The following is a 19106-nucleotide window of genomic DNA, read 5'->3' on the forward strand; positions in this document are numbered from 1 at the left end:
TGTCTTTTTCCCAATAAGCTATGTCAAAATAAAGGACAGGTAACGAATAACAAAAATGCATGTTGTTTTATTAAAGGAAAAAATATATTTATATCTCCACCTCGAGCCCAGGCAGGGCAAAATCTCCACCTCGAGCGCAGGCAGCGTGACCCAGCGCCCTGTTAAGAGTTAATAAATTAAGTCAAACGATCGTGGAGGGTCATCACTGCAATGTGTCTTTGTATTTGAAAAATCTGAAGCGCCATATGCAAAGAAATCATTCTTCAAAGTTCCCAGACATCACAAAAGAATACCACTTACTGAGTCAGCCTATAGACCCACAATCAGGCATTTATGCAGTGGCAAAAGCATTTAGGGGACATCCTGTTCCTTTTCATGTCAAGCATAGCATTCAAGGTCCAAAACAGCACATTGAGTGTAATTTTTTTTGTAGACTCACACCGCAGCAGGAAGAGTTTTTGAAGCCATGGAACTGTCATTAGGTGTTAAAATACCTCCACACAGCCGTATACTGTGGGTATACATGCATTTTGAAGCTTTACAGACCATCAATACATATATTCATGTGTAAAATGTGGCTGCAATCCAGCCATTGTTGTCATGGATCTGCATAAGAAAGGAGTGTTCAGCCTGCCAGGTGAGGAAAATGTTTTACAATTCATTTGAGGTGTTACAGATTTATTTATTTATTTACATCATAGTATATTTATCTATTTGATTCAACTGTCTTTCACAGTAAGTGAAATCCCTGATCCATCAGATTACAATGGTATAGTGGACATGGAAGAATTTTGGACTTCACTCTCTTCAGAAATCATTTCTTATTGACTTATGGAAACCTTCAGTAAGGCATAATTTACTTAACATGCTTTCATACATAGGAATGTATAATTTTATTCCAGTCTCAAAATTTTATATTTTTTATGTTATTGTCTTTTAACTGTGTGCATACAGATCAGCAAACAAAGCCATTTGTTGTACAGCCTGACTACAATAAATGGTCACCCTGGATTGGGCCACAAACCAGGAAATCAAATTTGGTCTACAACACAGAGTGGGAGAGGGTACACAAAAAACTAACATCATCTGAGAAGGTCAATGTAGAAATACCTGAAGATAGACTTCTGGAACAAGTGATGGCAATGAAGGTAAACTTCACCATCCTTTCCACATTTATTCCTCCAAAATCTATTGATTCTTAGTCTTTAAATACATATACAATTTGAATCTTGGTGTGTTTGCTGTTTGACAGGTGGAAGAGGTGAACAAACTATGCAAGTCTTGTGGCATGGACTTTTAGGATCCAAAATGGATCTCATTTTGCAGCTTCACACAGAAATAAAGAACCACAAAGTTGTTTACTGCTGAAAACATCCAATGTGCTAAAGAAGGGAAGCTCACAGTAAGACTTCCATGGTCAATAAAGGCAAAGGAAACTCCTGATATAAATGGGCATCCATTAAGAGGATCGTCGGAGCATTATGTGCTCTATAATAAATTGCATGAGGGAAATACAAAGGATGACTAAGATGTACTAAGGAAGACTGAGCTTGTTTCCGAACTTGCTGGCCGTGTATCAACAGTCAAGTGGTTGTAATTTTTTCTCACAAATGGAAAAAAAACAACTATTTCTTAAACATGAATAAGCCAAGTACCCAGATTTTATTGATCAGAAACATAATCCATCACAGAAACTCCCATCATAAACACGGCAAGAATGGATCCGATTAAGAAGTCTGGACGTTGAGCTTGTTACATTGAACAAACATGCACAAGCAGTCATTGGTAAAATGTAGTTGTTTATTTATATCTACGGGTGTTAAATGTCAAATAGTTTTGTTTTCGTGTCTTTATTATTATTTTGTTTTTTATTCAGGTATTTCTAATGAGAACAACAAGTTGGGTAAGTGTTGAGAAATACCAGTATAGTTCATGAGATTACATATTCTCTTACCAAATAGTCAGTTGTCCATATGTGCACACTTTACAATGAGAGCTTTTGCAGCAAATGTAGCAGAAGTTAACGTGTGGACACCAGTGTGAGGCTCTCACTCAAATAGCAAACCTCAGGCCTTGCAGAGATTCGTGGCCACAGAAGGGACATCTCCTTCAAGAACAAATGGTACGATAGAAGGTTTGTTATTTGCTGGGATTTTATTTATATTCATTTTCTTCTTTTTTTTTTTCTTTGGCCATTTTCAGATCAACTGTCTTGGATGTGAGTAAACCAGCCAATGAGCTGATAATTAATGAGGGATCAGTTTGCCTTACCCCAGACAATTTGTTGTCTCTTGGTCTGCAAAGGAACATGGACTCGTTTGTTTTCATCTGTGTTGATTCACACAAAACTCTACATGTTTGAACAGATTCTATGACCGTTTCACTTCTGTTTTGTCAGCGTCTGAGTACGTTAACCTATAAGCTATGCAAAAGAGTATAAGTTATGTGAAAAGCTATCTTGATTTCGGGATAAATAAATTGTAATTGTAATAATAACAATACACTTAAAATTTAATAACAATGGATTGGTTTCGTCATGTCAGTGTTTTCGAAGACAAGTTTCCCTCACGCCCCACAGGTAACGTTTACATTAGGCCTAGCGTTAGCTAACGTTTCAGATGCAATGTCAATTAAACGTGAATCGAAAGGGAACCAACCGATTTTCACAGTACTTAAAACTAAACTTACCTCTGAATTTCTGTGCTTCGTCTTCAGTGACATGTATTCCAGCTTCTTTTAGTTTTTCAAGAATATCCTCCGTTGACAACGTCTGAAGTGAGACAGCCATGATGTCGGATCACCGTGGTGCACAATCTTCTCTTCTTCGCTGCGCGCATAAAATGCACTGTGCGGGCTACAATCCCATTGGACGACACAAATTTAAAGAATGCCTGCTGCAAATATGCGTTCTTGAACTTTGACGCCAAGTTAAAGTACACCATATAAGGTTAAATAAACGTCAAATAATTTTGTCTATATTGTGCTTTTGCTAAGAAAAATTACATGTTTTCTCTTACTCTAAATTACAGCTCTTATACAAGTAAAAAAAAAATACAGGCTTACACTAATACATGTTAAAAAGTTATTATTTTGATGCGCTGTACAATCCATAAAATATAATGTGCTTTGCTGCAGCCTGGAATTGAACTACTGGTTTTGTCTGGTCAGAGGAGAACTGGCCCCCCAACTGAGCCTGGTTTCTCCCAAGGTTTTTTTCTCCATTCTGTCACCGAGTTTCGGTTCCTTGTCGCTGTCGCCTCTGGCTTGCTTAGTTGGGGTCACTTCATCTACAGTGATATCGTTCACTTGATTGGAAATAAATGCAAAGACACTATATAACCGAACAGAAATGACATCACTGAATTCAATGATGAACTGCTTTTAACTATCATTTTGGATTATTGACACTGTTTTCCTAATGAATGTTGTTCAGTTGCTTTGACGCAATGTATTTTGTTTAAAGCACTATATAAATAAAGGTGATTGATAAGTCGCATTTATCTCAAACCATCTACAGCTGCGAGAGGGCGCTCTATGCTGCTCAGTTTAGGCTACAGGAGCAGTGAGCAGTATAGAGCACCCTCTCACTGCTGTAGACGGTAATGTTTTCTCTTGATTCATTTCTCCTGGTTCATGTCAAATTAATTTTGATAAATAAGTTGCAGGTATCACTATTTGTTGCAGGGCCAGCCAAACTATGAAAAAAAAGTGCGACTTATAGTCCGGATTTATAGTCCGGAAAATACGGTAGATTAAAAATATTATTAGATTGAAGGTAGTTAATCTGATTCTTCTGGTTTTCTTGTGCGCTCTTCTGTTATCCTATAATTTTGCACTTTACCGTTGCTAGCGAGGAGAAAATGAATGAAGTTAATATTTACAGGCCAAGTTGTTGAAATAGTGTTGGTATTACATTTTGAAATTGCGCAATATCAGTTGTTCTGCAAAAAGAGAAAAACATGCCAGTTTGGGTGAGCCTATGACTTTTAATCTAGTACCAACTGGAGGACTTGTATGATATCTGCATTATACTACATATGATGAACACGTAACACAGACTATAACACCTGCCTCATAATGTGTCATGTATAATTAATTATTCGGCATTACTCTTGTATCCATAGGTTGATGACAAATGAGGTCATGGGAAGGGGAAGATCAATCTGTACACTGTTGTCACAGATAAAACAAAATTAACTGATAATACAAATATTAGCGTCATATTACTGTGACATTCAGGGTTGTTTAGTTTCTATTTTGGTTGGTTTAGTGAAAACCAGTAACCTCGTATTGTAGGTACTGGTTCTGTCACACAGAAATCACAGAAACGTCTTTTTATACACTTGTTGATTGGCAGGTCATTCCTGTTGTCAGCCAATCTTTATTGTTCAGGGGCCTGTACCATGATGGTAGCTGAACAAATTCAGAGTTACAGGATTAGTTTTGAGTTGACAAAACCAAACCTCTCCAATCCGGCTTTGTTGGTACCATGATGCTGTTCATCAACTTTCTTTGTCAATTCATGCTTTGATCCCTTTTGTAATCTCAAGATTTGCTCAATATAAGTAGGATAAGTGTTATTCCAAATAATATTACAATGAATCAGATGAGGCTCAAACAGAGTCCTATTCAATGATAAGAGCACATCTAATGGGAGCACATGTCTCACTTTAAAGAACAAACCCACAATTTTAGATAATTTTTTAACCAGTTCATTAATATGTTTCTTAAAGGTTCTGAATTGATCTATATGTATTCCCAGAAATTTTATTGCATCCACTCTTTGAATAGCTCTACCATCTATGTTTAAATTAATTTTAATGACTGAATTTATGACTGCTTGATCGAAATTCAATATAAAAGGTTTTACTAATGTTTAGCGATAGTTTATTACATTTAAACTAGGTATCTATTTCTGTTAGTCTATCACTTAAGAGTTTTTCAAGATGATTCAAATATTTGTGGGATACAAACAGGTGTGTAATCAGCAAAGAGTATTTTATGAACATCACAGGAACAATGTACAAAATCGTTAATATAAACAATGAACAAAAGTGGCCCCACAATAGATCCCTGGGGAACCCCATATCCTATATTTTCCAGAATCAATACCATTTAAGGTCACATTTTGCCGTCTTCCATAAACATAATCACTGAACCACTGAAGAGCCACACCCGACCCCGTAATGCGACAGTTTTCCAAGTAAGATTTGAAAATCAATCGTGTTGAATGCTTTTGAAAGGTCGAGAAGACCCCAATACCGACTTCTTTACTTTCAAAAGCATCATTTATTTTCTCTACAAGATCTAAAATGGCCATACTTGTGCTGCTGTTCTTCAGGTGTGTGATTTCACATAGAGCAGCTGTTACTACACAGAGCCGTTGTTAACTGAGAAGATGCGCCAAAAAACGCTGAAAATGAAGTGGATTTGCACATCTTCTCTATTAACAATGGCTCTGTGTAGTAACAGCTGCTCTATGTGAAATCACGCACCTGATGGAATTAACCGCTGATTAGAGAACCGCTTTACTGACAAGATGCGCATAACGATCGGCGTCTTATACAAAAGTGTAAATTCTACTTCTTGTTACAAGTATGGAAGAACCAACACTTCTACCACAAAAGACTGTTTTTTTATTTTTATTTTTTTTATTTATTTATTGTTTGCCCATATACTCACATAGCATCAATAACATCATTTTGTCTATTCATGTTACAGTATGTACAGTCTTACAACATAGGAGATAAAACATTAATAAGAAAAGATAAAGAATAAATAATCAAATTAAAAGTTACATACCACCGCAATTACACAACAGAGTACAAGCAATCCATTCCAATGCAGCACTTGAGTAGTAATTAAACAGAAAATTATATATAACCAAAAACATTTCTTCGTGCACGTTAAGAGAGCTCTTTTATATAATCCCATAGAACAGACCAAATTGACCAGAATTTGTCAGACTTTTTATGTTTATCATAGGTAAGTTTTTCAAGTGGTAACCATGAAGCAATCTGTGATATCCACATTTTGAAAGATGGGGCTTGTGGTGCAGACCAGAGTAACAAAATACATTGTTTTGCAAGATATACCAGGATGATAAATAACTGTATTGCATTTGTGTTAAACAAACTGTCTACATTGAGATTCAACAAGTACAAAGCTGGGGTCATTTCAAAATTTAACTTGAGAAGATCTTTCATTACCTTATGTATTTTCTTTAATTTTGTCACAGTCCCAAAAACAATGAATAAAAGTACCTTTATCTTTTTTACATTTGAAACACAGGCCAGTGGCATTAATAAACATTTTCTTAATGCGTGTCGGTGTAAGATATATCCGGTTAAAGAATTTAAAATTAAGCTCGTGGATCCCAAGAGAGGTACATTTCGGGAATATGTTGTCACGTACGATAGCCCAGTCATTCTCTTCAATGATTTGCCAAATATCTTTCTCCCAGACACCCTTAAGTCCCAGCCATGTAGAGGAACAATTATTAGACAAAATGTCATATATTCTTGATACTAATCCCTTTAAACAAGTTGGATTCAGTAAAAGGTCTTCAATATCTGTTATTTTGATTCTCAATTCTTCTTTATCTATCTTTGGCTTTAAAAAGTGTCGCAATTGTAGATTTATATAAAAATTGGACTTCGGAACATTATACTGATCTACGATCTGCTGAAAAGACTTCAGGGTGCCTTCTGAAAATAAACAAGATATTTGAGAAATCCCCAGATTCAGCCATGTTGAGAGACCAATATTCTGTAACATTAAAGGCATATCAGGGTTAAAAGAAAGTGGGGAGGACAAAGAAAGAGAAGTAGAAATTCCTAAATATATCTTTACATCTCTCCAAGTTCGAAGAGTGTTTAATATAGTGAAATGTTCTGAAATGTTTTTGAGCTTTGTATAATTCCTAATAAATGGCAAAAAAGTTATTGGTAAAGGGGCGCAAGCTATTTCTTCCATTGTATACCAAATAGAACTGGTTCTCTCACTACACCAACTGATTATATTTTTAATTTGGGCTGCCCAATAATAATACTGAAGATTTGGCAGATCTATTCCACCCTTATCTTTTGGCTTCATTAATTTAGAAATTTTAATACGTGGTCTTTTGTTGTTCCAAATAAACTTCGAGATGTGTTTATTAAGATCTTTAAAAAATGAATTTGTTAAGTAGCTAGGAATGGATTGGAATAAATATAGGAGCTTGGGAAGTACATTCATTTTTATTACATTTATTCTTCCTAGAAACGAGATTGGGAGTGAGCACCATGTTTTTAAGTTAAGCTTGAGTTTTTCTATAAGAGGTGTATAGTTGTTGTTTATGAGGTCATTAAGTGAAGCTGTGACAAAAACGCCTAGATATCTAAAGCCCGTTTCTGATAATTGGAAAGGAGAAATTAGTTTTAAGTTTTGTAAGGAAGGGACAAGCTGGTATAAATTGCTCCGGCTTGGACATGAATATAAGCACATCATCAGCATAAAGTGATGCTCGATGATCTTCTTTGCCCACTATAATGCCATGGAAACTTCTGCTCTGTCTAATAAGTTCTGCTAAAGGTTCGATCACTAAGGCGAAAAGCAGAGGTGAAAGAGGGCAACCTTGCCTCGTGCCTCTACCTATGCGGAACGGAGTCGAAGTGATACCATTTGCCATTACTGTTGCCTTAGGATCGGTATAAAGCAACTGAATCCATTTAATAAAATTATTCCCTAGTTTAAATTTTTCAAGAGTGGCAAACAAGAAGTCCCACTCGACTCTATCAAAAGCTTTTTCAGCATCGAGGGAGAGAACGAGTGCAGGTTGTCCGTCACGCTGGACAAAATTAATAACATTTAAAAGTCTACGTACGTTATCTGTGCCATAACGTGATTTTACAAAACCTGTTTGGTCTGGCTTAATTAACTTGGGAAGTATACTCTCTAGTCTACATGCCAGAACTTTTGCCAGGATTTTAGAGTCTGTATTTAGTAGACTTATTGGTCTATATGATGCACAGTCTTGTGGGTCTTTATCTTTTTTAAGTAATACACAAATATTTGCAGTTTTCCATGTTTGAGGTATTATGCCTTGATCTAAACTAGCTTGCAAAGCTGGTAGAAAAATGCTAGAGAGCTCGGGCCAGAATGATTTATAAAATTCCGGGGGAAATCCGTCGGGTCTGGGGGATTTGTTAGATGGCATTGATTGTATTGCAGCTAGGACCTCTTCTGGTGTTATAGGCAAATTAAGATAGTCTCTGTCGTCATCTGAAATGGTTGGTAGAGAAATGTTATTGAAAAAGGTTTGAAATTCTTCTTGTGAGGCATTTATTTGTGAACTATACAGTGATTCGTAATAGGATCGAAATGAATTATTAATAAGTACAGGATCATATGTGGTGACACCGTTTGGCATTTTTAGAGACTTAATTGCCCTCTCAGATTGTTCTTTTTTAATCTGGTATGCTAACAATCTACCCGATTTGTTTCCATGTTCATAATAATTCTGTTTAGAAAGGAACAATAACTTTAATATGATTGGTGTGGTCAAGATTCAATTTGGCCCTAGCATGGCATAAAGCAGACCAATTAGATTGAGTCGGGTTTGAGCTATGTTGGAGTTCTAGTCTTTTAACCTCCTTTTCTAAATCTTGCCGTATAGATAAAAGGGCTTTCTTGTGTGCAGCAGTATAAGAAATAATATATCCGCGTATTGTAGCTTTAGCTGCATCCCACATTATTGTAGGAGAGACAGGTGAGTTTTTGTTATCTAACCAGTAATTTTGTATTGAGTCTCTTATAACATTGTAAAATTTAGGGTCCGAAAGCAAGGAACAGTTCAATTTCCATGTATTATTTCTCTTTAGTGGGGTTTTTAATTTGATATCTATCTGAACTGGAGCATGATCTGAAATAGTGATTGAACCGATTTGACTTAGAGTTGCAAGATTAAAACAGTTCTTTGGGATAAAAATATAATGAATTCTTGAGTATGAGCCATGGGGACTAGAGTAGAATGTATAGTCTCTAGTGGTAGGGTTAATTTCTCTCCAACCATCAATTAGGCCAGTCTCTTTACATAAATTTTTGAGTACTAAAGAAGATTTAGAATTGATTAAAGCTCCCGACGAAGATCTGTCTTGTCTTTCATCTATCACACAGTTGAAGTCTCCAGCACAAATTCCTAAACCTTTACAGTGTTCATTGAATAACAAAATTATTTTGGACATGAATTTGGGAGAATCTTCATTAGGTGCGTAAACACTCATCATAGTAATGTGCTGGCCAAATATAAGACCAGTGACCAAAATAAATCTACCATCAGGATCTCTGACTTGATTTTCCAAAATAAATGGCCAATACTTATTAATTAGAATAATTGTACCTCTCTTCCTAGGGTTAGCTATGCATGAATTATAATACACTTGACCCACCCAGTCTCGTTTCAATTTTAAATGCTCGCTGTCTGATAGATGAGTTTCTTGCAGCATAGCGACTGTAATTTTTTCCTTTTTTAAAAAGGTCAGTATTTTGTTCCTTTTTATCACATGCCCCAATCCTTTAACATTCCATGTCATGAATCTATTCGAGCTCTGCATTGTAACTAAGTGTAGAAAAAAATGTAATAGACTGTAGTTTCCATTATGAAGATGAAATGACAAAAGTATCTGATGGGCAAATTTTTAACTAAGGAACATCCAAAAAATAAAAAACGACTCCCTCTCTCCCGCCCCCGGCTCTGTCCCCAACTGACAGTGCCAACTAAACCCCCCATAAACCTAGGTCTCTGTACCCCATTGGACTCGGGTAAAAAAAAAAAAAGTACCTGTTACCAACATAAGGTTCAGGATCATACACATTTGAGAGACACTATGTTAAACCGCTCCGATAAAGTATCTCAGTGTACTCATACAGAAAAATAAAAAATAAATACTACATCAAAAAAGTGAATTTTCACAGAGAAAAATGATTACTCCGTTTTGAATTACATTTGTCATTTTAACAGTTTACAAACAAATAAGTGGCATATGAGTACTTGAGAAAATTAAAGTCACTACCTCCAAATACGGTAAAGATGAAATAAAAATTAAGAATCCCTTCACTTATCTTGTATGAACTCTTCTGCCATGGACGGAGTGCTGAACGTGCGAAGCTCTGATCCACAAAGACAGCGGAGTTTGGCTGGATATGCGAATCCACGGAACATTTTGCGATCGACAAGAATTTTCTTCACAGAATCGAATTCTTTCCGCTTCCTCATCACCTCCACGGAGAGATCTTGAAAGAAGCGTACCTGTTTGCCCTCGTGAATGATTTGTCGTTTTTTCAAGGCTGCCTTTAGAATCCGTTCTCTGTCCGTATAACGCAGAAATCTGACCAATACACTTCGCGGTGGGTCGTTGACTCCTGGAGCAGGTCCGAAGGATCGGTGCGCTCTTTCAATCTCAAGCCTGAGGTCGAAAGAGAGGTCGAGCCATTTCGGTATAATTTCCCTCAGGTATTGAGAAAGAGGAGAAGAGCCCTCCGCTTTTTCGGGCAAGCCGACGATTCGCAGATTCTTGCGTCTTCCACGATTCTCTAGATCGTCCACTTTGGCTTGAAGCTGGGTCACAGTTTTCGTCAAAGCAGATAACTCACTCTCGCGGGCCTGAAAACGTCTTCTGTGGTAGAGATCCTATTTTCGGCTTCCATTAAGCGAGATTCACTCGACAACACTCTTTGTGATAAGTTAGACAAAGTCTCATGAACTGCAGAAACAGAAGTTGATCGAGACGATTTTTTGATATTGTCGAAACGACCATCGATATTCCCCATATTACCCCGATATTACTGAGACTTCTCTCCTTAGAGTTACAAATTATCTGCTCTTATCATTGGATCGTGGTTGTATCTCTCTATTAGTTCTATTGGATCTTAGTGCAGCATTTGACACTATTGACTACAACATTCTTTTGCATAGACTTGAACACTTTGTTGGCATTAATGGAAGAGCATTAGCATGGTTTAAATCGTACTTATATGACCGCCGTCAATTCATAGCAGTGAATGAAAAGGTATCATATCAATCACAAGTGCAGTATAGAGTACCTCAAGGCTTAGTACTAGGGCGGGCCGCTACTCTTCATGCTATATATGTTACCCTTGGGAGATATCATCATGAAACATGGTGTTAGCTTTCACTGTTATGTTGATGATACTCAGCTCTATATTTCTTCGCGGCCCGGTGAAGCACACCAATTTGAAAAACTAATGGAATGCATACTCGAGTAATTTCTTACTGCTAAATTCAGAAAAAACAGAGGTGTTAATTATAGGACCTAAAAACTCTGCTTGTAATAACCTAGAACACTGTCTAAGACTTGATGGTTGCTCTGTCAATTCTTCGTCATCAGTTAGGAACCTAGGTGTGCTATTTGATAGCAATCTTTCCTTAGAAAGCCACGTTTCTAGCATTTGTAAAACTGCATTTTTCCATCTTAAAAATATATCTAAATTACAGCCTATGCTCTCAATGTCAAATGCAGAAATGTTTATCCATGCATTTATGACCTCGAGGTTAGATTATTGTAATGCTTTATTGGGTGGTTGTTCTGCACGCTTAGTAAACAAACTACAGCTAATCCAAAATGCAGCAGCAAGAGTTCTTACTAGAACCAGGAAGCATGACCATATTAGCCCGGTCCTGTAAACACTGCACTGACCCCCTATCAAATATTGTATAGATTTTAAAATATTGTTTACTACCTATAAAGCCCTGAATGGTTTAGCACCTCAGTATTTGAATGAGCTCTTAAATTATAATCCTTCATGTCCACTGCGTTCTAAAAACTCAGACAATTTGATAATACCTAGAATATCAAAATCAAATGCGGGCGGCAGATCCTTTTCCTATTTGGCGCCTAAGCTCTGGAATAACCTACCTAACATTGTTCGAGAGGCAGACACACTCTTGCAGTTTAAATCTAGATTAAAGACCCATCTCTTTAACCTGGATTACACATAACATACTAATATGCTTTTAATATCCAAATCTGTTAAAGGATTTTTAGGCTGCATTAATTAGGTAAACCAGAACCGGGAACACCTCCCATAACACGATGTACTTGCTACATCATTAGAAGAATAGCATCTACGCTAATATTAGTCTGTTTCTCTCTTAATCCGAGGTCACCGTGGCCACCAGATCCAGTCTGTATCCAGATCAGAGGGTCACTGAAGTCACCTGGATCCAGTATGTATCCAGACCAGATGGTGGATCAGCACCTAGAAAGGACCTCTACTGCCCTGAAAGACAGCAGAGACCAGGACAAATAGAGCCCAGATACAGATCCCCTGTAAAGACCTTGTCTCAGAGGACCACCAGGACAAGACCACAGGAAACAGATGATTCTTCTGCACAATCTGACTTTGCTAAAGCCTGGAATTGAACTACTGGTTTCGTCTGGTCAGAGAAGAACTGGCCCCCCAACTGAGCCTGGTTTCTCCCAAGACTTTTTTCTCCATTCTGTCACGGTTTCGGTTTCGGTTCCTTGCCGCTGTCGCCTCTGGCTTGCTTAGTTGGGGTCAGTTCATCAACAGTGATATCGTTGACTTGTTGGGAAAGGAGATGACACTAAATTCAATGATGAACTGTCTTTAACTGTCCTTTTGCATTATTGACACACAGTTTTCCTAATTAATGTTGTTCAGTTGTTTTGACACAATCTGTTTTGTTTTAAGCGCTATATAAATAAAGGTGACTTGACTAGTAATTAATGGCAGATACTATTTGCACCTTGTATTGTGTATTGTTGTACATTAACGGGGTGCACAATAACATTGATTTTAATAACAATGTTTTTTTTTATTGAAATTAAATATATATATAATGCCTAATTGGGACAACAAAGCCCTCCCTATAGCCTAACTCTTATTAATACATTACTATTAAGCACTCATTAAGCAATTGATTTACACTTTTCTGATGGAATATTTGATGAGAAAAGGAAGAAAAGTTTCGATCCCAGTCGATCATAAAATATACCTCTCCCCTGTGCATTATTCTCTATTTTTCGCCACTGAATAACGCCATCCAATGAGATGAAATGAACATGAAACGAGTGTGTTTATTCAATTAGTTTATTCTTAGCATTTTATTTTTTTGTCAAAATAAAATGAAATCAAGGCAAAGACCACAGAGTGTTGGTAAATTAACATTAGCAGACCAGAGGGAATATGGATTTTTTTTTTTTCAGAAGATTTCTTGTACAAAGTATATATTCAAGAACCCGTATCTATGTATGTTTATTTTCAAAAACTTTCCAGGGCCTTCAAGGACGCATGCGCATCTCGTCAGTAAAGCCGGTTCTCTAATCAGAGGTTAATCAGGTGCGTGATTTCACATAGAGCAGCTGTTACTACACAGAGCCGTTGTTAACTGAGAAGAAGCGCCAATAAACGCTGAAAATGAAGTGGATTTGTGCATCTTCTCTATTAACAACGGCTCTGTGTAGTAACAGCTGCTCTATGTGAAATCACGCACCTGATGGAATTAACCGCTGATTAGAAAACCGGCTTTACTGACGAGATGCGCATTAACAATCGCCGATCGTGATCGGAGCACCCCTAGTGGTGGTAGCCAAGAACAAGCAGGGCAGTTGTGGAAAAAATGGTCAATTTATTCTTCCCTCAAAACAATAACAAAAATGTTAATCAAATCCACAGAAGCAGATATATCAAGAGCCAAGTTCAACAGAATTCCTGCAAACTCAACTAAAATAAAGGAAAAATAACTGAACTAAAACATACAAAAAGAATAAATCTGCCCTGCTAGCAGAGTAACAATACAATGCAAGAACTGAAATCAGCTCAGATGATCAACCGACTGACGGGGTAGTACCAACAACCTCTAAATATACCCATGTAGCTTCTACCAAACAAAATGAAAAAGTAAACAATCAGATAACACTTTAACAGAAATCCTAAATAACAAAAAGATTCACAACAAAATGTGCATTTTAACATTTACTTAAATGTTAGTGTCAAATGCAATGTGACCGTTCGCTCCATGGCCAGAGACTCTAGGACTCAGGAGAGGTACAAACAATGAAACATAAGAAGTGTGCAGCTTTCTATGTTCAACATACTGTTAAATAATCTTTACTGTGTGTGTGTTTTACTTAGCAGGAACATTCAATAAACTTAATGAACAAATCTAAATATAAACACTATATAGACTAACTCCTAAAGCAACTGTATTACAACAGTTTTTAAGTCAAGAATAGTGTGATTTTTCTCTTTGCACTTTGTTTTGATTACCCTTACAAAAAGTTATTTCATTTTATTTTTTGTCCAAATGTTACAACAGTTTATTGTAATTTAACAAGTTTATTTTCAATATTTTATTTCAACATTTCTCTCGAAATGTAACAATTTTAATCTCAAGATGTTTTATTTTTTTATTGCATGGACCAAATCCTCTTCCTTGGATTGCCGTTAGCTCGAGTGAAGTGAGAGCGTTCAGGCATCAGAGTATTCTGCAAGGTCTTAAAGCCTTTCTTGAGAGGCTACATTCGCAATTCAAACAAAGATTTGTGCAAAAAGAATTATTAATGTGTTATTTGTATGGTCTAGATGGCCATATGGCATATTCCTGCGAAAATACAGGAGAAACTGTTTTGTATAGCTTTCATAGAGAACGCTTCACCGATGGCTTAAATACAGGACAATTCTATATTATAAAGAATGGTTGGCAACCTTATTTTGCATAGATTTTATTGAAAAGAGCTTAGGATAATGTAACCAGAATATTTAAGCTATAGGAGTATGCTTTTAAGTGTTTCTTGCCTCATGAGTTTACATTAACTTAACAAGCAAATTAATTGAACAGTAATTTCACGGTTTGTCTGTGAAACATTGATGTACCATCGTAGACGTTTTATGTGCATTTGTATGTCATGGTTTACTTTGCAGGAACATTCAATAAATTTAATGAACAAGTAAGGCTTTAAAGCACATAAAAGTAATGTACTTTTGTGTCTGCAAATAAGTGCAGTGACCCGTGAGAGTAACTCTAACTGTGCATTCACACCACTGGCGTCTAGAGCGTCAAAGCGGACGGAAGTCATTTTCAATGTCGGCTCGACTTGGCCGTTGAGAGCGTTGAGGAGAGTTGAAATCAAGGCAACTTTATGGTAATGAGCTATGACGCGGTTGGGCAGCAACCAATCGGAACGTAGAAGTCCACCGCTTGAGAGGATTCCAGAGAATGCAGCTCCAACCACATTTGTTCCCAAGCACAATATAGGACAGGTTGATTATTGCTGTTTCGCGTTTGCAATTATCTATGATGTGTCCCTGTTTGCGTACAGGGACATAAAAAATTTCTCAAAAGTGATACGTGGACCAAGGTGTCTGAGATTGTCCGTTTTAAGTAAAGGATCTTAATATTTCGTCCACAACAATATTTAATGAGGTTAACTTATAACGTTACTCTCCTTGTGGTTAGTCCGCACGAGAACAAGACACTTGTCTGCTTTGCGGCCGCTTTAAAAACAAAATAAGCATTCGATCTACGTCAGAGCGTCTGAGCGCTCACGAATCTTTCTGCAGCGTCATGAGCAGAGCAGCAAGAGCGATTTTTGATGCTCTCGACGCCGGCGGTGTGAACGCACAGTTAAGAGTTAACACCAATGTGAATGCATGTGATGTTGTACAAAAACAGAGACACCAGAACTGCAGCTGACAGAATGAAGACTGTAGCATGATACTACAATATTTCTTCAAAAGCAGAGTGTAAACACATTGTAAACACATCAGATCGATCCACTCTGGGACCCGTTAAGAAAAATTTGCAGTTTCATGCTGCCAAAACACCGGATCCGTCTAGAGGACACACCAATAGGATACAAAATTTGTACATATACAGCTAAAGGCATCTCTGTTTGTACGGGGCCTTACAGTGATAGTTTTTTGTATGTATGTGTAGAGCAGATGAATTACTGAAGCTTTGACGACTGACTGAGGCCCTTTCCACACGGAGACGGAGCTTACCCCAATCCGATCTTTTTTTTTCCTCGTCTCAAGAAATATCCGCGTCCACACGAAACCGCAAAATAATGTAGTATACATGCCAGACCAGTATGTGGCACTGTAATTCTGACACAGAGATACACTAAAAACAGAGAAGAAGACTTGGACTATGCTCATAAACCTTGCGCATGGTACACAAACGAACATGGAACAATACATTTATTAATCTGTGTTCATGTTAGTTAATAAAAAGACAATTGTTCAGTGTTTGTTCATGTTTTTGTTGCCGTTACGTGACGTAGAGGTGTCTGACTAGGGGGAGACGTGGGCTGATGACGTCATTGTTTCTGAAAATATACGGATTAGCCGTCCAGACGAAAACGCAAAGACGGCGTTTTCAAATTTATCCACTCTGGGACTCGGTTTCAAAAAATAGCGATTTCACCTTACAAAAACGGCGGATGCGTGTGGACGAAACGCCTATATATTAAAAAAATTGTGCGTATTCACAGAAACGCGTCTCTGTGTGGACGGGGCCTGAATCTATTGTCACAGTGCGAACACTAATAAGGTTTCTCTCCAGTGTGGATCCTCTCATGCTGTTTTAAACTGCCCCGACGTAAAAGTCTTTTCACACTTGGAGCACTTGCACTTTTTTACACCAGTATGTGTTTTCCGATATATTTTCACAATTGAAAAAATCTTTTCACCCAAAAAAACTTGAATTCTTCTCCTTTGTATGAACTGTCAGGTGTTTCTTCAGGTCTGAAGCCCTCAAAAATGTTTTATCACATTGAACACATGAGTAGGGTTTCTTTCCAGCGTGGATGTTCAGATGATCCCTAAGTTGTGATGAGTGTGTGAAACACTTGTCACACTGACTACAAGTGTACGGTTTCTCTCCAGTGTGGATCCTCTCATGTGTTTTCAGATACGATGAGTTTCTGAATATCTTGTCACAGTGTGAACACTTACAAAGTTTTTCTCCAGTGTGGATGTTCATGTGTTCCTTAAGGTGTGCTGAGCGTGTGAAACACTTCTCACACTGATTACATGTGTACGGTTTCTCTCCAGTGTGGATCCTCTCATGTGTTTTCAGATATGATGAGTTTCTGAATATCTTGTCACAGTGTGAACACTTATAAGGTTTCTCTCCAGTGTGGATGTTCATGTGATCCTTAAGGTGTGCTGAGCGTGTGAAACACTTCTCACACTGACTACATGTGTATGGTTTCTCTCCAGTGTGGATCCTCTCATGTGTTTTTAGATACGTTGAGTTTCTGAATCTCTTGTCACAGTGTGAACACTCATAAGGTTTTTCTCCAGTGTGGATCCTCTCATGTGTTATCAGATGTACTGACTGATTGAATCTCTTGTCACAGTGTGAACACTCAAATGGTTTTTCTCCAGTGTGGATCCTCTCATGCGTTTTCAGATAAGATGAGTTTCTGAATATCTTGTCACAGTGTGAACACTTATAAGGTTTTTTTTCAGTGTGGATCCTCTCATGCTGTTTTAAACTGTCCGCTGAAGTGAAAGTGTTTCCACACTCAGAGCACATGTACTCTCTCTCACCAGTATGTATTTTCTGATGTCCTTTCAAATTTGAAAAGCGTGAATACGGCTTCTCCTTTGTATGAACTGTCAGGTGTTTCTTCAGGTTTGAAGCCCTCATAAATGTTTTATCACATTGAACACATGAGTAGGGTTTCTCTCCAGCATGGATGTTCAAGTGATCCTTCAGTTGTAATAAGCGTGTGAAACACTTCTCACACTGATCACAAGTGTACGGTTTCTCTCCAGTGTGGATCCTCTCATGCATTTTCAGACTTGATGAATTATTGAATCTCTTGTCACAGTGTGAACACTTATAAGGTTTCTCTCCAGTGTGGATCCTCTTATGTGTTTTTAGATGCGATAAGTGTCTGAATGTCTTGTCACAGTGTGAACACTTATAAGGTTTTTCTCCAGTGTGGATTCTCATGTGTCTCTTAAGGGTTCTTAAGTGTGCAAAACTATTTCCACATTGATTACAAGTGAACGGTTTCTCTCCAGTATGAACTCTCAGGTGAAAATCAAGATGATATTTGTATGTGAAACTCTTTCCACACAGAGTACAGGTGAAAGCTCTTTTCTTTAGATCTTCCTGTTTAGTTTGAGAGCAACTCAAAGGTTTTTCTCCAGTTTTGACATGATTTTTCTCCTCAACTTCACTCCATTTTTTGTTCTCCTCACTTTCTTCAATAAACTCTAAAATAAAGCAAAAACAGTTGACTTGTCAGTAACTTGAAAAGTTTATTCTTTCTGATGCCATTTTTTTAACTAAACCTTCTTGCAAATATAAAAATATCATTGTTAAAACATTACATACACAAACCCCATGTTTCTACATGGAGAACTATTCAATATGTTTGATCAACTACATTATCTAACATACTTTGTTGAAAGAAATTGTCCCCCATTTGATGCTTCATTTTTATTCTAAAGATTGTTTCTATTACAACAAACTATCTAAAAGTACTTGAATCTTTATAACTGTCAGTAGAATTAATCTTCTGGGGTCGGAGGGGACATTAAACCAAGGTCCTGATAGGGCTGTCACGATAAATTTTGCTGGACGATAAATTGTCCCAGAAATTATCATGATAAACGATAATATTGTCGCTCTAAGACCAGTTTCAACTAATATAATAGCCGCATTTCCACTGTCAGGCCAGTGCTAGCCAGGGCTTAAAATGGGCCGGGCGGGGCTAATAGCCTCAGGCCAGTAGCACCGAGGCCAGAATAGCGCAGGGTTTCCACAGTCGAGCCTGAAGCTCAGCTGCGCGTCACTAAAACACACCCTTTACACGCCTCTCAGGAACAATGTCACGCAACCTCATCATTTCACCAACATAGAGAAGTTATCAGAAAACTACGAAATAAGTCACTGGAACTAGCGCGATCACAAAACGAACATGATAAAAGCGGCCGTTTGTTTGCACGCTTTGGTCAATATTCCAATTCAAAAGCATCAATGTTTTACTATAGAATAAATGATACATTGATCATAATGAATTAATTCATCAGGACTCAAAATTAATGACACAGAATTAAACTTA

The 19106-nt window shown here is 37.4% G+C and overlaps 2 protein-coding genes and 1 long non-coding RNA gene across 10 annotated transcripts in view; 2 read left to right on the forward strand and 1 right to left on the reverse strand.

Annotated features, from left to right (window-relative positions):
* Window positions 1-17409, forward strand: part of LOC127956120 (uncharacterized) — a 46014-nt gene extending 28605 nt beyond the window's left edge. The window contains exon 3 of the long non-coding RNA XR_008153486.1: window positions 17273-17409. This is a non-coding gene — a long non-coding RNA (uncharacterized LOC127956120). The remainder of the gene's footprint in view (window positions 1-17272) is intronic.
* LOC127956062 (gastrula zinc finger protein XlCGF7.1) overlaps window positions 1-19106 on the forward strand; it is a 148087-nt gene that overhangs the window by 69458 nt on the left and 59523 nt on the right. The gene's annotated exons all lie outside the window — the stretch shown is intronic.
* The window catches only part of LOC127955947 (zinc finger protein OZF-like), a 171886-nt gene that overhangs the window by 30404 nt on the left and 122376 nt on the right, over window positions 1-19106 (reverse strand). For 2 of the 5 annotated variants that reach the window (XM_052553632.1, XM_052553631.1), the window contains exon 2: window positions 13584-18255. The exons of 2 other annotated variants lie outside the window; for them this stretch is intronic. In XM_052553632.1, coding sequence (XP_052409592.1) covers window positions 16712-18255 — 1544 coding nt within the window. In that variant the 3' untranslated portion in view covers window positions 13584-16711. Of the gene's footprint in view, window positions 1-13583; window positions 18256-19106 lie in introns of those variants that run through there. One more of the 5 variants, XR_008153415.1, reaches the window with a different exon arrangement.

This window comes from Carassius gibelio, chromosome B4 (genome assembly GCF_023724105.1).
Source record: "Carassius gibelio isolate Cgi1373 ecotype wild population from Czech Republic chromosome B4, carGib1.2-hapl.c, whole genome shotgun sequence".
NCBI classification, from domain to species: Eukaryota; Metazoa; Chordata; class Actinopteri; order Cypriniformes; family Cyprinidae; genus Carassius; species Carassius gibelio.